Source organism: Anser brachyrhynchus (genome assembly GCF_964034855.1).
Source record: "Anser brachyrhynchus genome assembly, chromosome: 16".
NCBI lineage: Eukaryota > Metazoa > Chordata > Aves > Anseriformes > Anatidae > Anser > Anser brachyrhynchus.
In genome coordinates this window covers 1,790,595-1,809,916 of record NC_137734.1, presented here as the reverse complement: position 1 = coordinate 1,809,916, position 19,322 = coordinate 1,790,595, and the positions used below count along the sequence as shown (strand labels likewise).

Below are 19,322 nucleotides of genomic sequence, written 5' to 3'. Positions count from 1 at the left end.
TTGCTCGCGCTTGTGCAAGGCTGTGCACCGCGCTCCCGCTGCGTCTGCCCTTGCTGGAGGTCGGCCGAGTCAAATCCCGGCTGGCACCGACACCGGCACCGGCACCGCATCTCTGCATCCTGCCCTGTGCCCGTGTCGGTGCTGCGCCCGCGGTAAACGCCCGGAGAAATGCAAGGTGCCCCTTAGGGTCAGCAGAGGGGGAGCAGAGGCGGCTGCGCAGGCACTTGGAGGAGGAGGAGGAGGAGGGAGGGAGGAAAATGTTTAAAAACTGCAACTGCTGACAGATGGGCACCTGCCCCCACGGAGGTGACGCGCTGCCAGGCTGCCGAGGAAAAGAGCAAAGGAGGGTGTGAAGATTTCCCTGCAGATTAAACCGAAAACACATGGCGTGTGCTGCTCTCCAGCCCAGGCTTGGGTGTGGGGGGGAAGGCAGAGGGGGTTTGGGGGGGTTCACAGCAGCGGCTCCACGCCAAGTGGCTCCGGGCACCCTCGGGCACCCATCACCAGGGCTCCCCGGGTGCGGTGACCCCCGGGTACCTCCTGCGGGGACGGTCGGCATCAACCTGCTCCGTGCGGGGCTGTGCCCCGCTCCTTCCCCAGCCCCTGCCTGCGGAGGAGATTTTTCTTCTTTCCCCTCTTCTCTTGCAGCGTGGCGGCTCTGATGCTGCTTTCGCCGGGGAAAGAAAAGATGAAGCGCGGTCTCGGCCGGGTGCGCAGCGATCCAGCGGGAACAGAGAGCAGAGGCTCTGCGGGGCTGTTTGAACCGGTGTCAGATGCAACAATCGAGGGCAGGAATTAAAGCTCGGGAAGGGTCGGGCGCTGGAGGGGCTCGTGCAGGGATGCTTTGTGCTGAGAGCAGTTAATGCAGCACCGAGTCCTCCAGAGCAGACTCACCAGAGGAGTAATGAGAGCAAGTAGGTTAGGCTCAGAGAGCAGCGGAGAAGAGAGCGTGGACATTTTTTAAGGGGGGGTGGGACAACTGAATCCGGGGGGAAAGAAAATGAAGACGTCCCCAGCACAGCCCCTCTGCTGCTGTGATTACCTGCGGCCTCTGTGCTGTGTCCCTGGTGATTGCAGGAGTGGCTTTTGTCCCCCTGCTTGTCCCTGTCCCTGTCCCCATCCCTGCCCCTGTCTCCACCAGCACAGATCCTGCTCGGGACTTACCGAGGTGGTGGCTGTTTTCCCACGTGATGGTGTAAATCGGGTCAGACCCCGTTTTGTTGCAGGGTGTTCACCCTCCAGAGACCCGAATCTAGGGTCCAGAGACCCGAATCTATCACTCGCAGCGTGACCGGTGAACGCTGAACACCAACTGCCTTCAAACAGCCTCTGATACGAACGAGTTTATCGACAGCCACATCGCTGCTCTTGACAAGCAATTGAATAATTCAGATATCATGCAGAACGCTTCTTATTTACTTAATAACAGTTCGGGATGTCTTGCCAGGGTTCTCATTTATTGGGTTTTAAATTGGGAAGCAGCCACATCGAGCTGCTGCTACCCCGCGGCTCCGTTCCAGGCACTGCCGGCCCCCGGGGCCCAGAACAAATCCGGGACCGTGGGGATGAAACACGGAGCTGGGGCTGAGCCCCGGCTGCTCGGGCAGGGCACAGAGGGGCTGCGGGAGGGAGATGGCTCCAGCCCCTCGGAGCATCTCCCATCTCCCATCTCCCATCTCCCTTCTCCCATCTCCCATCTCCCATCTCCCTTCTCCCATCTCCCTTCTCCCATCTCCCATCTCCCATCTCCCATCTCCCTTCTCCCTTCTCCCATCTCCCTTCTCCCTTCTCCCATCTCCCTTCTCCCATCTCCCCTTCACCGGTCCTGCCCGTCAGGGGCAGCCAGGGCTCTGCGCAAACGAGAGCGAAATCTGGCTTACCGTATTTAACCTAGATAAACTTCAAATGTGGCCTAAATTGTTAGGCGAGCTACCAGTTGTCGGACTGAACCCAAAACCACACTCGCCAGCCTTCGGCAGTTATATATATTTCAACTGTTGCTTCTGCGTTTTTCAAGCGTGGCTCCATCACGCACTATTTATATAGCCTGCATCAAACAGCGGGCACGGACACAGGCCTGCAATTCGTTTGGGTTCTAGGGAAAACAAAATCTTTGCGAGCAGAAGAATAAACTTCGGCTGAACCTCTCTTAACCATCAAATAGTTTGAGATACTGCAGCAAAAGGAGAACCAAGGCAGGCTTGTAAGGACGAGCGCATCGTCAGGGGTCCGTCCCCGGCCGGGGCTCGAGATGGGTCCCCTGGAAGAAGGGGATGTGCCCACTTCCAAAGGGGCTGCAGCACGAGGGGAGCTGGAGGAGGAAGAATCCAGCTTTACTCCAAACCTGCCTGCGTGGCACCTGGGGCAGTGGCACGCCGCCAGCACCGGGTTCCTCTGGGTGCGCGGAGGCGAAGCTGAGCAGGACCCGTGGAAGGAAAAGCTCTGGCTAAGGAGCGCACTGCCTGTCCGCCCGGCAATTCCATCAGTAGCTGGCAAAGGAAGGAGCCTGCTAAAGGAACAAACACGGCTCAGGTGTAAAATGCAGCGGGGAGAAACCCTGGTGGAGGTGGGCGGCATCCCCGGGGCAGAGCACCGTCTGCTTGGGCTTGGCCCCCGGGGGACGAGGGGTGGCTCTGGTGGGAGCCGAAATGGCCCCGGGGTGGCCCCAGGCTCCCCGATGGGGCCGGAGGATCCAAACACTGCTCTGGGCGCCCCTGCGCACCCTGTCCCCGTGCCACCCGCAGCAGGACCCGGACCCGCGATGCTCCACCAGCCCCGGGGAGCCGTGCTCGGCCCTGCCTGGACGCTTCCCCGCTGCGGGGCTGGAAGGGGAGGGCGTTTCTGGAGCATTAAAGATCAACTGTTTGCGAGTCCGGCCAATCCCCGTCGTCGTGAGCAGCACCAAAGGAGGTCAGCGGGATGCGGCTGGTCAAATGCTTTGCGCATGAACATCATCTCTCACCCCCTCGAGTATTTGCAGACCTGGGAGCGTTTCGTGCTGCTCCCCGGTGCCGCCGCCCGCGCGGGATCCCCGCACCCTTCGGGGCAGGGCACAAGCCCCCAGCAGCGCGGCGCGCTCGGCTGTGCAAACGGGAATGGATTCGCCCGGCCAGCAGTCAAAGAGCGGCGCGAGATAATGAGAAAGCGCAGGCGGGGGTGGTGGTGGTGGGGAGCTGGGTGGGAAGGGGGACTTTTATTCTCCAGGGTTTGTTGGTTGTTGGTTTTTTTTTTTGCAGTCTCCATTCACCATATTTAGTAGGCTTGTGACTTGCCCTCGCTAGCTCATGGAGAATTCCCCCAAGTGTTTACTCCCACAACCTAGCAAATGCCTCAATACACATCATGGAAAAAATACAATCGACATGCTCACTCCCACTAGAGCAGGAATTCCAACTCGCCAAGCACCGGCTGGGAGTATGAGCATGCGAGAGAGAGAGACAAACACAGCTTCATTAGCTCGCCTCAGATGTGGTTCACTCCTAAAATGACCTGGTCAGGGTTGCACACCACCTCCCTCCCTTCCTTCGTGGTAAAAAAAAACCCGCTGACCTTTGGTCCTGAGCAATAGGGACAGGAATGTGGGTCCCTTAACCCTTTCTTTCAGCCGCCGGGAGCTGCCCCGGGCTTGGCTGATGGTCCTTGGGCATTCAGGGCTCAGGGGCTGAAGCGCGGGGCAGGAGCAGAGCCCTGCGAAATCGCTTCCTTCCTGCACGGGTTAGAAAAGAGCAGGCTTTGGAGATGGAGATTCACATCTCCAGCACGCAGAGCAGCCACGTGGAAACAAAAAGGGGATCTTTGCAAGCAAAGCTTGCAGACCACTGATCTCTCAGGATTTTTTTGCACCTCTGTTTCCTCTAGAAAATTTGGTAGGGAGACCAAAGAAAAAACAAAACAAAAACAAATTAGGCAAGTTGGCTTTTTCAGCACGCTTCCAAACCAACCACATGAAAAAGACACAAGTAATCATCTTTATTTATTAAATGCAAAATCTCCTACAACCGAGACCAGGGTAAGACAGAGCAGTGCTGAACAGAGGACCTGCAATCAGAGCCCTGTGGCGCAGCGCGCGGCGTGTGAGCGGGATGCAGCTCTCCCCCAGCACCGCTCCCGACCCCAGGGAGCGCGCCTGGGCTGTCTGTGACCACTGCTGCGTTCCTTGGGGTTTTCTCCTGAAAGATCCCAGCCACGGGCACACAGCAGCCGGCAGAATCCACCAACACGCGTGCGTGCCCCTGCGCGCTTACTTTGTGCGGCCAATTCCCCTGATCAGCCACCAAGCATTTGCATGCGGCTTCGCCTTGGCTGTAGCTTGCAGCGTTCACATGCTCCTTGTAAAGCAACGGAAAATGTGCTGGGGCCATTCCAGGATCTCTTGTGCTACGGGAACATGACTTCTACCTGCTGCCCCTGGGGCTAGAAGCTGGGGCAGCAGAAGAAAAGTCCTGGAGGAGATTGGTGACATGGTGGCTTGGGAAGGGTGGCACATAAAGGGCCTCGATTCAGCCCGGACACGCGGAGTCTGCAGTCTCTGACACTCCTCCGACGGGGTGCATCGCTGTGCTCCTCGCCTCTCCTCTCACATCTTGTTTATGGCGATTTGCACACCAAAACCACATGAACCACGCTGATTTTTCCTCCAGCCTCTCTTTTTTCCTTTTCTCTTCTTTTTTTTTTTTTTTTCCTCCCCCATGTGCATTCTTTCCTTCTTAATGAGGAGAAACCACCTCTCTTCTAAGGACAGGCTGAGTAATTGCGGTATTTACCTAAAACACAATACACACTTCTCATTAAGGAGGGGAGGGAGCTACACGCGGCGGCAAAAGAATATGAAACCTTCACGGCAAAAGAATACGAAACCTTCCCAAGCTGTTTGAAGCCCGTGGGGAGAGCGGCCCCAGGGGAGAGTGGCTCCAGGCACAACACCACCCTGCCCTCCGGGAGGGCTCCCAGCGCCATGTCCCAGCTGCTGCTGGATAACACAGTGAGATCCATCGGCACTTTCTGCCAGCAAAGATCCGAGGAAGAAACACGGGGCAGGAAGAGAACCGAGGGGACACGGGCAGAGCCCCGTCGGTTCTGGGGCAGCGGGGTGGGCTCGGGCTCACACTGCGGGGCAGGGACTGGAAGGGAGCTTATAGCAGCAACCACGTGTGACAGATTTTATGCGTAAAAGATAAATTTGCCTAAAGGTGTAGCTCTGATTTCCATCAGTCCCTGTATCGGTACTTCATGTTTCGGTGCGGAGCCTTCAAGAGGCATACGAGGATCCGACACCTGCAGGGCGCAGAGGGCCCGTTTCGCGTGGAAACCGGCGCGAGCGTTTCAAGTGAAACAGGGATTTTGGTCGTTCGGCTTGGTGCTTTTCAGCCGCTGGTTACAGGACTGGAAAATGCGTGTGGGGTGACGTGAACGCTCGAGGCTTGGGCGCGCAGAAAGGGCGGGTGGCCGCGGGGAACTCCAGGGGCGAGCCTGCGAAGCTGCGCGGTGCAACGGCTGCGAGGCGCCCGCTGCGCTGCGCCGGGACTCTTTCGAGGAAGGCGCTGGTCGGGCTCCGCGGCAATATGAACCAAAAAGGTAATTAAAAACTTGCTGGAGTTACGAGGCGTTTCGTTTTCATCCATCGGGCCCGTTCGCGTTCTCTTCTAGATTCAAGGTATTTAGGGTACGTGGGAGGAAACGGCGAGGAAAGCACGTGACGGAACGTCTGTTTATTTAAGTCGCAGATAAAAAAAAGTGGAAAACACGCTTCGTGCGAGGGGGCATCCTCGAGATAAGAAGCACCTCGTGGAGGCGGATCGAAATAGAAGAGCACTTCCCACGGCGGCACCGGGGCTCGCTCGGGATGAGGGGAGGGAAACCATGAGGGGAACCGCGAGCCCCGGGGCAGTTTTTTGAGCCGGGGCTGATTTCACACGCTCGGCCAGCCCTCGGGCGTTTATTTCCACGCTTTTGGGGCACGCTCGTGATCGGCAACCGTTGGTAAAGCAGCCTGGAAGCCCAGCAGCTTCCTGACCGCCTCCTGCTTCGGCAGGACCACAGGGGCGACGGGCGCAGGCCCCTCGCTTGCCCGCAGCCACGGCGGGGCCCGGGGCGACCGGGGCCGGTGGCGGTGGAGGACCGGGGGGGGACCCTTGGAGGACCCGGCCCCCCCGCTCCCCTCAGGCCCCGGCCCCGCGCCGTCCCGTCGTGCCCCGCGCGGCGCAGCCCCGGGCGCGCGCCCCCCCCCCCCCCCGTCTCCTCTGCTCTCTCCCTCACTTCCGGTGTCCGGCAGTGCCACAGCCGGCGGCGGCGCCCCCGCTCCCCCGGCGCAAGGGCGGGAGGGGGGAGGAGGAGGAGAGAGGGGGGCGGAGCCAAGGGCGGGGCTTCTCGGCGTCCCGCGCCCCGCGCCAGCCAATCAGCGCCCGCCCTCGGGGCACGAGGGGGCGGGGAAGGCGGCGGCACGCGCCGGGCGGCCCCGCCCCCTTGCCCGCCGCGGGCCCGCGCCCCGCGCGCCCGAGGGAGCGGCGGGAGCGCGCCCGGGTGCCCCCCCCCTCCCCCTTTCTTCCCCCCCCCCCCCCCCTCCCTCCCTCCCCATCCGCCGCTCCCCCCCCCCCCCCCCTCCCGCCCCCTCCCGCCCCCGGTGACCGACGGCGCCCGCGCGCTCCGGCCGCTCCGCGGGGCCCAGGTAAGCGGGGCCGCCCCGGGGGCCGCGCCCCCCCCCCCCTCCCCGTTACCACCTCCTCCCCCCGTTACCCCCCCCCCTCCCCCGTTAACCCCCCCCCCCTCCCCTCGCCGTGCCCGCACCCCGCCCACGTCGCCGCCCCGTTGGTTACCGCGGCCGTGATCGCCGGCGGCGGCGGGGGTATTGTCACCGGGCGGGCGGCGCTCCGCCCGAGGGGGGGGCACGGGGCGTGTGTAGCCCCCCCCCCCCCGACCCCCCCTCCTCCCCGGTGTGCGTGACCCCTCCGGTGTGTACGATCCCCCCCCCGGTGTCTGTGACCCCCCCCCCCGGTGTGTGTCCCGGTACCCCCCCGGTGTACCCCCCCCCCCCCCGGTCCATCCCCCCCCGGTGTCGTCCCGTGTCCCCCCCTCCCCCCGTGTGTGTGTGTTTGTGTCCCCGTGTGCCCCCCCCCCGGTGTCCCTTTCCCGGTGCCTGTCCCCCCCCCCCCGGTGAACCCCCCCGGTGTGTTGCCCTCCCCCCCCCCCCCATCCCCGGTGTGTGTCCCCGTGTGCCCCCCCCCTCTCGGTGTCCCCCTCCCCTCTCCCGTTGCCTGTCCGCCCCCCCCCCCCCCGGTGTGTGTCCCGGTGCCCCCCCCGGTGTGTGTCCCCCCCCCGTGTGTCTGTGTCACCCCGTTTGTGCCCCCCCCCCCCGGTGCCTGCCCCAGGGCTCGGGGGGGGGGGGTTGGAAGAAGAAGAAGAAGAAGAAGCGGAGGAGGAGGAGGAGGAGGAGGAGGAGGGGGGCGGCCCCCCCCCGGCAGGGTTTAACCCCCCCCGGTCCCTCCCCTCCGCCCGCCCCCCCCCCCCCCAGGCCCCGTATCCCCCCCCCGGCCCCTCCGAAAGGGGAATTTTCCAGCCGGTAATTTCTGCTGCGTCAACACCCGGGCGGCCGCCGGAGCTCCGCGACCGCCCCGAGCCCCCCCCCCCCCCCCAGCTGCGAGACCCCGGGGGGGGGGGGGAGCCGTTGGGGGGGTGCTCCGGAGCCGCCTCTTCCCCGGCCCCCACCCCGCAACTCGCGGCGGGACCTCGCGGGGAGCCCGGCCCCGGGGCTGCGGGAGGGGGGCGGGGGGGGGGGAGCCCGGCCGGGCCATGGCACTGGTGAGGCGCGCCGCGATCCGCTGCCTTCCCTTCCCTTCTTTCCCCTCTTTATTTTTATTTATTTAATTTTTTTTTTAATTATTTTTTTTTTTTCCCTTTCGAGCCAGGCCTGTTTTGGGTTATTGTCTCCCCCTAAAGCCAGCCGCAGCCCGCCCGGCCTCGCCTCCATTTTAATTGCGGGCTGAGATGGGGGAAGTGACCCTCTGATTATTTAATTTATTATTAATTTTTTTTTTTAATTTTTTTTTTTTTTAAACAGCGAGGAGAGAAAAAAAAAAAAAACCCTCGGAAAAACCGGCGCAGCTCCTCCGGGCGGATGGAGGTGGGTTCGGGGGGGGCCGTGACAAGTGCACGGGCGCCCGGGGGGGACGCTCGGTGCCTTACGGGGCGGGGGGCACCCGCTGAGCCCCGGTGTTGGCGGCGGGGGGCTCGGGGCTGCGGGGTCCCGCCGCCGCGGTGCCCCCACGGGTGACCCGTGGCGCCTCCCCGAGCCCCTCCGCCAAGTGCCCGGGAAGTGAGCGCTGGGTGCCGGGCGGCGGACGGGAGCCGCTTTCGGGACGGGGGCGCTGGGAGGGCGCCGAGCACCCCTCGCCGCCCCGCTGTGATTTATTTCTGCACCTGAGCGGGCGAGGATAAACAAAGGGGACCCGGAGCGGTTCTTTAATGAATCCTTCCCCCCCCATGCACACGCACACGCTCCGCTTTCGCTTTTTGCGATCTCAATGATTCGCTTGGCCCAGCCGTGGTGCGGGGAGCGGGCTCGTTAGGGGCATCGTTGGGAGCTTTGCTAATTGGGCAGCGCGGTCCGCGGCGGTGCAGGCACCTGTACCCAAGTTCTCGCGTGCGCTTTGGCGGCGGCGCCGGCATCGCTTCCAGCGTTCGGGCGCCGTAACCCAGGGCTGGGTCCCGGCTCTTGAACTCGATAAAGTATTTATCGCGAGCGCGGCTCCTCTGCGTACCCAGGTTTAATGCCTCGGCAGCGGAGCTGCTCTATTTTCTGGGCGAGGAGAGGATTTTTCCCTTTTCTTTCTTTTTTTTTTTAATGTTTTTTTTTTTTCCTCGGGGATCGAAAGCAAAAGCTCAGGTTACCCCCAGAAGAGTGAGAAAAGGTAATTGCGAGGAAGAAGCTTGCTGCGCCTGGGTAGCTCTCCCACTTCTGCCCGTACCTTGCTCACGTTTTTATTTTTTTACAGCACTTTTTAATTGGAAGTAGGATCTGCCTTCGCTGCTCTAAATTCTGCCTGTCTCGCTGCTCGTCAAGTTTTGTATTTTGAAATCCTCGATGATGGGGGGAAAAAAAAATGGGTGGAGTGTATTATTAGTCACAATATTTTCAGCGTGTGGCAAGGAATTGTTGCTTTAAGGTGTTTTTTTTTTTGGGGGGGGGGGGAAGTGGCAAGAAACGGGCACGGGGCTGGCAGCGAGCTGCGGCGGTGGCGGCGTGGGGGCGCCGAGCGCGGTGCTCCCGTGGGATTTTGTGGGGTTTGGTGCACGGGTGGGATGGGGTGGGATGGGATGGGATGGGGTGGGGTGGGGTGGGATTGCTGCGACCGAAACAGGAAAAAAAAACCAGCTTAGGGTTTGATACGGCTTGTCCAGGAGGGGGAAACGCGCTTGCAGCTAAACTCGCAGCTGTAATCGAGGCGGTTTTAGGTACCGGAGAAACGGGATCTTGTACCCATTGTAATGATTCCCACGTCGAGCAGTCGTTTGTAGGCTTTAATCGCTGCTGCGTTCGCAAGCGTGCGCGGCCGAGCCTTCGGAAACCTGACCTGGACGCGGGGTTCTGGGAGGCTGAGGAAAATGGGCCACTTTCTCCCCGTGGTCTTTGTTTTCTGGGACAGTTGTACAACAGTGGATACGTTCTTCGCCAGAGGTTTTCTTTTTTTTTTTTTCTTTATAACTGGAAGTGCTTAGAGGGAAACCAGTTTAGCAACACCCCCCCCCCTGCCCCCCCCCCCGGTCCTCTGCTGGGAGGAAAAATGAAGGATCTGTTATTTGCTGCTAATACGCCTCCTCCTCCTCCGGTGCCGTGTTGGGTTGCTGCGAGGCTGGGCATATTCTTAACACGAATCTTTTCGCCTTCCCTATCCACTTGCGTGGACTTTTTTTTTTTTTTTTTTTAAGATTCGTGTTTTTGAAGTCTCTCAGCGGAGTTTCCTGTCCTCCCAGCAGCGCGGCAGCAGGCTGACACCCAATCCAAACTGTTCCTGCCTGCTTTCAGGGCAGAATTATTTCATAAACAGCTCAGCCTTCCCCGGGACTTTTTCCCCTGGATGTTCCTGCCGGCTCTGCTGGCTGCTCTAGAGCTCTGTCGCGCTCTCTGGGCTCCCCCAAAATCGGTAAAAAAAAAAAAAACATTCCTGTTTTTTTTTTCTTGCTCCTGCAGTTGCCGTGGGTATCCCGTACACGCGTTACAATTCCCAGAGCCGGCAGCTTGTGTCCGTAACTGGCTGGGGGCATTGCACTAGGAAATTCTGGCACTTAGCGCAGAAGGATTAATACCGCGTTTCTATTTTGCTTTCGCCTTGCTACCGCCTGGGATATTTTTAAGCACGTGGCTTACCTGTGTTTTGCGCCTGTGATATTTGAACCTCGCAGTGCTGAGGAGCCGGGGGAGGCGTCCCGGGGGGAGCCGGGGGCGCGCTGGGCGAGGGCGAAGAGGGAGGCGCTCTGCCTGCCCGCAGCACTGCGGCCGGGGGGCTTCCACCAGCTTTTTCCCGGTGTTCGGCCAAGGACAGCGGCGCTGTCAGAGCTCCGTGTTCAAATCTCGCTTTGTCGCCTCAAAACTTGCATTTATTCCTTCCCCTTTGCTTCTCTAGGCGATACGTTTGTGCTGCAGCCCCCTTACCCTAGAAGACCGCTGGGGACTGTGGGTTTTTCTCGCCTCCCACCAGACCCTTGGTGGATGGGGAATACAAGCACACGTATTTCTCGTTGCAGGGTGTCTTAGGCTCGAGCTGCAAGAGGCCAGCATCTCGCCTTCCCTGACACCTTTCCGTGCCCTGCCTCGGTGCGCTTGGATGCACAGCAGCGCCCGGCTTGCAGGACAGCTGCTCGGGATTCGGTTCCCGTCCTGCGTCCGTCGCTGGGACGTGCCGGGGCCACGCTGCTCCCCGTCAGATTCCCCTGCACGGGTGCCAGCGTTTAGTCACCTCTTCTAAATAGTCACCTCTGTACTGGACAGCGTAGCGGTGAAACGTCAGAGCTGTGCTCAGCGTGCTCGCTCTTAGTAAACGCGAGCTGGCCCCCGGTCCTCCCCGAATTTCCCACGAGATTTTTGGGGGTTTTCTGTCCCTGCAGAGAGAGCCGCCTGCAGTTATTTCCCGAACAGTTGCTTGAGATTTCCTTCACGCCCGTATATTTAAGAAGCATCGGTTTTTTGTTTCGGCTGGTACCGAGGCGCTGGGTTTGAACGCCTGCCGAGTGCTTTGCAGGCACAGGGTGAGCTCCGTGGCCGTAACTCCGGCCAGCTGCAGGCGTGCTCCCCGTCGCTGCATTCCCTCGCGCGCAGGTACGGGCGCACCCGTGCGTTATTTCGAGCGGTGTGGCTGCAGGGGGTGCAGCGGCTTTGCGGGTACCTAACAGGTCCCGAACCCGACCTTTTTTGCCCGGCTTTTTGGCATGTGGCTGGCTTTCCTTCCAGCCCAGGCGGCTGTGATCCTTCCTGTCCCGTTGCTTTGGGTGCGCGTGCATACAGGAAGGAAAACATTCTGCAAATGCTGGAAGCTGCCTCGTGTTGGCTCTGTAGGAGACCCCAACTCCGTTTTTCTATAACGAGGCACCGAGGCCTCAGAAATATTCTACAAACGCAGCTACCAGCTTGTGTATGGATTAAAATAAACTTAGTAACAAGAATGTCGGAGCGTGTGCCAAGAACTTGGCTGCTTAAGAACCCTACTTAGAAAAGTGAGTAGGGTTTTACATATTAAGGAATATGTTTATACCTGTGAGCACTTAAATTCCTGGTTACGTTTCATATTTTTTTTCCTCTTCGTGTATTGAACAAACTGCTTATTCCATCCGAGCTACTTTTCTTCCTGATATTTCCCTACATGTGCGGAAGATTTCTGCTGAAAGCGAGCAGATATTCCAGGCCATTAGCTGGCCCTTTGATGAAAGGATCGCCAAAACCTGCACCTTTTGCACTAATACACCCTTGGAGGAAATACCTTTCTGCCTAGCACTCAGATCACGCTCTGCAGCAGGGGGATTGATGGTCTGTGTTAGCCATTAGGCGCTTAAAATACCCAAACCTGACACCGACTAATTTAAGTACTAATAAACGAAGTCATCAGGATGCAGCGCTCCTAAAAGTCTTGTAGCGGAGAATGAGGTGGTGGCTAAAGGCAAAATTAGCCGATTGACTTCCTTCTTACTACCTATGTATCCTCCTTGGCTTCCTTCTGCTTCTCGGTTTGGTCGACTACGACAGGGAAGGGAAAAATAGAAAAGATTGATACTAAAAAGTACGAAGGGGATGCTCACCCAGGGCACGAAGTGCTTGCAGTAGGAATTACGGAAACAAATACAGATTGCTCACAGAGCCCCTTGACCGTCGTCTTCGGTTTTGCCCTGCTTGATTTTACTCTTGGGTCATTCCTGATGCCTTAGGTCCCTCTTCTGCCTTTAGGTGCCCTTCTCGGCTCCTCCCGGCACGGTACTTCTCTTTCAAAATTACGTCTCGATGCTTCCTCCTTCTTAGACTCCCGCTGTTTTTACACCCCGGGCTTGGGAACTTCACCAAAGATCCCCTAGCGAAAAAGCCGACGAGAGCGTTATTTTGGGGGAAGCGCTCTTCAGGGCAATTCCCAGCGCGGCGTGCCTGCTGTTCACTTGCTTTTCCTAAGGTGCTTTTGAAGTTGGTTTTTGGCTGACAGATACGCAAGTGTGAGGTCTTTTGCATGGGTTATTTTTGTGGCTCCTTTCTTTTAAGTGGCAGCTGAGACCTCACGGGCGTTAGCATCGCTCGGACAGGTAAGCTTCGTGCTGGCCACAGGCAGCCGGCGTTTTTCAGGGTGCCTTTAATCCCTGCTGCTAGCGTAGCAGATAGGCGTGTAGCTGCGTTCTTCTATTTTTTGCTATCACCGGATTTAAACCTCATACCCTGGAAGAAGCTTGGCTTTTAAACTTTAGTGGGCTTTTCCACCTTCCTGCTCCGCTCGGCGGTGCTGGGTCTGTTCCTCCCCTGCTGCGCCAGGCTGGGGATGGGGAGAGCAGGGCTCAGACCCCGGGCAGCGAAACCAGCAGCCGTGCCGGAGGGACGGGCACGTGGACAGGGCTGGAAGTTACGGGGAAATGAATCGGTGAAAAGCAGAGGGGGGCGCGGGGTGCGAATACGGCACACGGGAGCGTTGAGGACTGGCGGTGCGCGCGTGGCGCCCCGCGGGGAAGGTGCCTCCTGCTCTGTCGCCGTCACGGCGTGGCACGTAGAAGTCCTGCCTTCTCCTGGGCGCTCGTGGCTTTTCGTACGTCTTGGTGGGTTTTCTTTAGAATTCATAAATATTCACAAAGAGGAACGAGCGGCACGCACGCAGGTACGGCGAACGGCTGCGCTTTAAAGCGAGCACGGCTCCGGCTTTGCAGGCGGTGATTTGGTAGAGTTGGAGGGGGATGGAGCTAAAATTTGTTAGTTCTGTACAGTGCAGACACTTGGTTTTTCTGTAACCTTGGGCAAATGCTTTGTTTTTTTGCGGTGGCGGTGGGGATCATCGTAACCGCGAGGTTAGGTTAATGTTAACCCCATGTAAAGTGTGCGGATTGCAGGTGTCATGTAAACATTAATGAGGTCTTTGTGATGCTAATTAGAACGTGCACCATTGTTATAATATATCTTCACGCAATTTTAACAAGTACTGTTTATTGCCGAGACTTCCTCAGAGCACTGTGGTTTGGGTGCATAGTTTTTTCATTGTGCTAAATTTTCGTGTTAAACTCTTCCTTCAACTTACTACAAGGTCTAAGTCCCTTTCCGTTTGCTCAGTTACAGAAATATTTCAGAATATGTACTGTTTGGGATGGGAAACAGTACTGTAAACGTTCAGTTATTTGAACTGTTGCTTCTCATTAAGTGACAATGAAGTTTTTGTATGAGTGTAGATTTTCATTTTTCCCCTCCTGTTCTTTCCGTTCCCAAACACAGGGCATCTGAAGAAACTCTTGGAGCTTGTTACCAGAGACCATGTTCCTCTGATCACTAAATCATGCGCTGTTCAGCTGTGAAACATCGTGGCATGTGTTTTTGCTAACAGAAAACGTCAAATATTGGTAAGTTCTGAGCACCTAAAGATATTTTTGTAAAGTGGTAATGGTAAGAGAGAGAATCACTGGAGATTACATTGTCGTTAAGGCTTCCAGTTTTTTAATACAATTTGACTTACCATTGATTACAAAGGCTTGTTTAGAAATGTTACCCCACTGTAAAAGTTGAAGAAATGCCTGTGGGCTATTCTCCTGCTCCTACCTTATGGCAAGGGTGCCTCCGTTAATGACAATCACTTGGTTTTTGTCCATTTGATGAGACACAGGGAAAGAAGGTGCAGAACTCAGAGCAGGAAAAATTGAAGAGCGGTACAAAATAGGGTAGGTCTCAACTTTCCTGGTCTCACCAGGCTGTTCTGGCTTATTCTGCGACTCTGGGACAAGGGTGTAAATGAGAGTCTTAACAGTAACAGTTCCAAGACTATATGAAAGTACATATTAATTTTACACTTTTCTAACCAAATAATTTCCCATGTATTTGTGTTGGTCATGCCCCTCCGACCCCCCTTCCTTTTATTTTTTTTTAAACTGTCTAAATAATAGGACTAAAAAGAGCTAGCCAACACAATCGCTATAGAGAAGCAATCAGAATTAGAGAAAGGCAAGACTTGGCAGTCTGAAATAGAAATTGAGAACAAAGTCGATGTTATTTGCTTGAATTGGGTTGTATTTGTTTTCAAGATTTTCACAGTTAAGCTTGTTGCCATAAAAACCCTTGGATTTTCATTTTTACTTCATTTGTTTATTAGATACGCTATTTCACCATTTATAATGATATTAGTTTATATTGGAAAAGCTTCCTAATTTGTATCTTTTGATGTTTTCTTTCACAATCTGTTATTACAGGGGGTCAGTCATGAAGTCAACACTATTGATTTATAACATATTTTCACTAAAAGAGCCAGGCTGTATCTATTGAAGATACATCTAAAATACAGAGATGGAAAATACTTTGCTGTAATAGCTAACAGTATATAAGCTGTATAAAGTTTGGAATAAACCAGAGTCAAAAGTTTTAGCTGAAGTTAAATGCTGCAGGTGTAGTGAGTGTATTCTGCAGACGATCCAGTCTCTTTTGTGTAAGAAAAAAGGTGTGTAAGAACATACAGTGGGTGCATCCTCACCAGACAAAGCCTTTGTGTAGGTGAATTATTCCTGGTTTCTTTGCCTTGTAATCACAAATGTTAATGTTTCATTTCAGAAGTCTCTGAATGTGCCTCAGTACACCTACACTCATATTTTACACAGGAAAAAATCTTGGGATTGTGTAGTCTCTTAACCTAGAATGGCATTGGCCAGTAGAAACTGGCAATTTAATGCCTCAAGAGGAAATTCTCTTGAATATTCCATTGCAAATGTAATTTTTCTAAAGAAATTGTACCGGTAGTTTTTTAGCCTCAGTGTTATATAGGTCAGATAAGGTGAATTAGTGTCCTTCAGGCCACAAATGTCTCTTTAAAAAGTCATTAAAGCGAGAATGTTTTGAAAAGCTACCAAACAGGAAACACTGTTGTTTCAAGGATCTGTTTGAAGTTTTTGTATCCAAAATTAGACTTTTTTTTTTTTGCTGTACTTTGAAGAAGTAACTCTTGATGCTCTTATAAAAAGGTAATCTGGCTTTAATTACCTGTAGTGTATTGATATGCCTTGAGTCTACATCTTTTTTGTTCGTTAGGTCATAAATAGATGTGTTATATCTGTGAGTTGGGAGGGAAGGGACTTCATAACGTATTGTTCTGCTGTTCAGAAATCTTGTTGTTTAATGTTAATAACTTCTGTTTTTGTCTCTTATCATAGTTCTGCCTTTCTCCTACAAGAGTTTCTACCAGTGCTGTCAGAAGGTCAAGAAAAGTGCACTACCTGTGCTGCCCTAGGACTGTTGATGTCCTCAGCTGTTGTAGGAAAAGCACCAGACCTGGAACCCAGTTTGTTACTGGTAAGAAGTAATTGTCTTTTTTCTTTTTTTGTTTTTTAAATTGAAGTTTGCATGTTTTCTCTAACAAGATCACTACAAATCTTTTCACTAATTATTACTCTAAGAATACTCCAGCAAAAACTGCATTTCTGGTGCTTTCGTTCGTTCGTTTTTCTCTACTAATTCTGATTTCTAATTGTTCTCCTTCCAAACTGTGGAGGCTAACAGTTTTCCCCTAGATTTCACTTTCAGACCTGGTTTTCTTGTGAAATTCTTCATGCGCTGCCAGTTAATGATGATTAATATCTGAATTTTTCTAAAATACCTTCAGAAGAAGTCCCGTCATCTTGCTACGTTTTTGTAGTTTGCAGCTTCAGCAGGCTGTATCTGGCCCAGTAGCTTCAGGTGGATGGTTCAGCAGCTCAAAGCCAAGTCACTGGCTGAAAGTTGTGAAGCAGCCTGCGAAATGCTTAATGATAGCTCTGTTATTTTACATTCTGCTTATGGGCATTAGGTTTTGCTTGTGGTCCTGGTTTAGGTTGCAGAAGCAAAGCTTTAGCAGCAGGGTGAAAGACTGGAAGCATGCAGGCTTTTGAGCGTCCTTATTCTTCTTGCTGAAATTGCCCTTCCTTTAGTTCCTAATTGCATTTTGATCTATGTATTTTCACGGTGGAAGCAATTACAACCTGATAATATGGTTGTAGACTTACTGTATTTCCTGACTAAATCGGATCGGGACCGATGGGGGTGAAATCCCTTTCACCCCGCTGATAATCAGCGTTGAAGTGAGCTCTGCCAGCGTTACGACTACTGGAGGTGTAATGCTTCCCTGCTGCTGCTTCCTGGAGAGTAACTGCTACAGGGATGCTGAGTGGAAACGCTGTTGTGCTGTTGTCGGTGGGTGGCGTGGCATTGGCTTGAAATTAGAGACATTTTAGTGAACCCCCTTCAGGCAGATGTTAATTAAATATTGGTAGGAAGGTGGTTTATTTTTTTTTTAATTATTTTTTTTTGGTCCTACAGTCAATGAGAATTGAGGGTCCCTCTCAAATCTGTTAATAAAAATGCAGCTAGGTGCGTGGGGTGTGTTTTTGGTTTTTGTTTTTAAGTTCACTGAAAACCGTATGCCTCAAATTCTTGCATTTGCTCTAATTCTGCAGTATTTCTCAAACTGAATGATGGGACTTATTTTCTTCATGTGATTCCTAACCCGTAAGGATGAACGTTCACTGCTTGGCTATAATTAAATGTTGTTAACCCCATTCATAAGGGAAAAGTGATACGCTCTTTTCATGAAGCCAGGAGTTGTGAGTAACCTCTTTGGGCCAGCGGCCCAAAAGTTTGGTCTGTGTACAAACATCTGTCTATTTCTCTTTGAATTCAGAGTTGTGGCTCCAACGACCAACTTAAACAATGAAAGACTGGCTTCTTGAATTGAAATAGAGTAGGAGAATTTGTTTTGTGGCAACTGTTCATAAGCTGTTAATACTTGAAATAAAACACAAATGCAGTTTTGGGGTATCCAGTGTAAAGAAATCAACGCTCCTCCAGAATTGTGTGCCCTTCTTCCACAAATCCACTGGTGAGAAAACAGTTTAGTTGTGGAGATATGTATTGAAAAGCCTCGTAAGTGGCGTCTTTGCGGGGAGTTGACATCCATTAATATCCCGATTCTTCTGCTTTCTCTCTCATTTAGGAGAATAATCTAAGTATAGGTACTGTCCTTTTCAGTTGCTAAGGTTACGTTGTGGTTTTCTTCTTTTTTCTTTTTTCCCCTCCAGCACAGGGCACATACAGAGGAGGAATCCTTCCTATTTCTGTTGTCTTTAACTAGGTAAAAGTGAAACCCGTACACGTTCTGTGCCTTGTGGAAGGAGGAGCTCCAAGCCCAATCTCACCTTACAGAGCGCCTTTGTAGAGGAATTTAAAAAATGCTGGAATGTCTTGGGAGTGGAGACATGGAAAGGACATGGGGGAAGCAGAGAAATGGGGTGTGTTTGTGTTTTGTTTGTTTTCTTTTTTGGTATAATGAACTGTTGGAGTGAATTTAAGTTCTTCCTTAATCTGTTTTTCCTTTTCTCTGGAGGGAGATGGGGGAGGAAGCAACACATTTTTGGTTAAATTCCAGTTGGCCTCTTTTCTCCAGGGAGCGCAGCGTGGCTGATGGAGCAGCACACTGCTGGGAGTGCTGGTGCTCGCTCGCGGGAGGCCTTAGCATTAAGTGCACCAACTTAAGCTTAGAAGATTACGACAAAATAAGTGTCACGTAGTTTAGTTTTTCGGTTAGCTTATATTTTGCGAGAGAGCAAAAAGTGTTTTTCTCTTGTACAGGACTTCCAGTTGATGAGAAAAACTGTAGTCCAGTTTTTGCAGTTGCAGCTTTCTTTCTGAGCGAAGGGAATGAAGCACTTTGGAGTTTATTTTTGTCCCCACGATTTCCCAAGGGGCGGTACGGCAGAGGCTTACATCTGTGTACTGCATTTCTTGGCTGTGGCTTTTTGTCAGAATTCAAATAATTTACTGAGTTTAGGTGCAACTGATTTGAACCCCTTAATTTTACTGGTGTTGAGATTTTGGCCAGAGGACTTATTATGGGTATGCGTGCTGAGAAATTGGCTCTGTAAGTATTACTGGTTCTTCTTTGCTCCATAGGCGGAATTCACATTAGGTGAATATCTTGTTTATTTAGACTGCTATTATGCCATCAGGTGATATTTTCACGTTCAAACAACTGCACTGATAGTGTAAAATAAACAGTTTTCATAAATGATATATTTGTAGAGCTAGGTTCGTTCTAGCTGGGGTTAAAGTTTATATAAATTATTAATGCTTACTTTAAGACCACGGTTTTGACAGCACGGAAAAACAAAAAGCTGCACTGTAGCTTGACACAAGTTTGCATGAAGGTGATGATTAAATCTGCTCATGTTTTGTTCTTTTTTTTTGCTGTTGTGTGCACATGTTGTTTGTTTAGGGATTTTTTTTTTGAAGTAATGAAATTACTGTACTATCTATGAACTAATTTATGGAGAAAACCTGGTGTCCTACAGTTTGTGGAAAATCTACAGATGAGCTTTTATGGTTCATTGACTTCTTGGAAAACTGTGCTGTCATCAGAGGCCAAGGCCAAAAGAATTTTAGTAGGTGTTCAGCTCTGAAATCCTTCAGAGTATGGAAAAGACCTCAGTGATAAATATTGTTAACAGGAAAAAGGGGACGGGGGGGGGGGGGGAAACAACACCTGACAACAGGCCACAAAACAGCATGTAAAACTGGAACACAAGAGCACAGGGTTTTGAAGCTTCCTGAATTTTTAACTACTAGCAAATTGCCTTAAATTTAACTTGGATTA

General features: G+C 53.2%; 1 protein-coding gene and 1 long non-coding RNA gene across 14 annotated transcripts in view; one reads left to right on the top strand and one right to left on the bottom strand.

Moving 5' to 3' along the window:
* Window positions 1–3,960: 3,960 nt before the first annotated feature.
* LOC308179118 lies at window positions 3,961–6,940 on the bottom strand. Of its 2 annotated transcripts, none has more exons than XR_013940177.1 (2): window positions 6,813–6,940; window positions 3,961–4,763 (listed from the first exon to the last, which is right to left on the bottom strand). It is a non-coding gene; the product is annotated as an uncharacterized lncRNA (long non-coding RNA). The 2 variants fall into 2 exon arrangements; XR_013940178.1 differs by lacking the exon at window positions 6,813–6,940 and adding an exon at window positions 4,858–6,326.
* ZBTB46 (zinc finger and BTB domain containing 46) overlaps window positions 6,469–19,322 on the top strand; it is a 58,846-nt gene continuing 45,992 nt past the window's right edge. For 4 of the 12 annotated variants that reach the window (XR_013940175.1, XM_080558783.1, XM_080558782.1 and 1 more), the window contains exons 1-2: window positions 15,855–15,991; window positions 17,805–17,961. Coding sequence is in view for 10 of the 12 variants with exons in the window: in XM_080558783.1 (XP_080414909.1) it covers window positions 17,902–17,961 (60 nt within the window). In the remaining 2 variants the exon portion in view is untranslated. Of the gene's footprint in view, window positions 6,665–7,683; window positions 8,117–9,968; window positions 10,137–13,936; window positions 14,062–15,852; window positions 15,992–17,751; window positions 17,962–19,322 lie in introns of those variants that run through there. The other 8 variants (XR_013940174.1, XM_080558776.1, XM_080558779.1 and 5 more) reach the window with 8 other exon arrangements.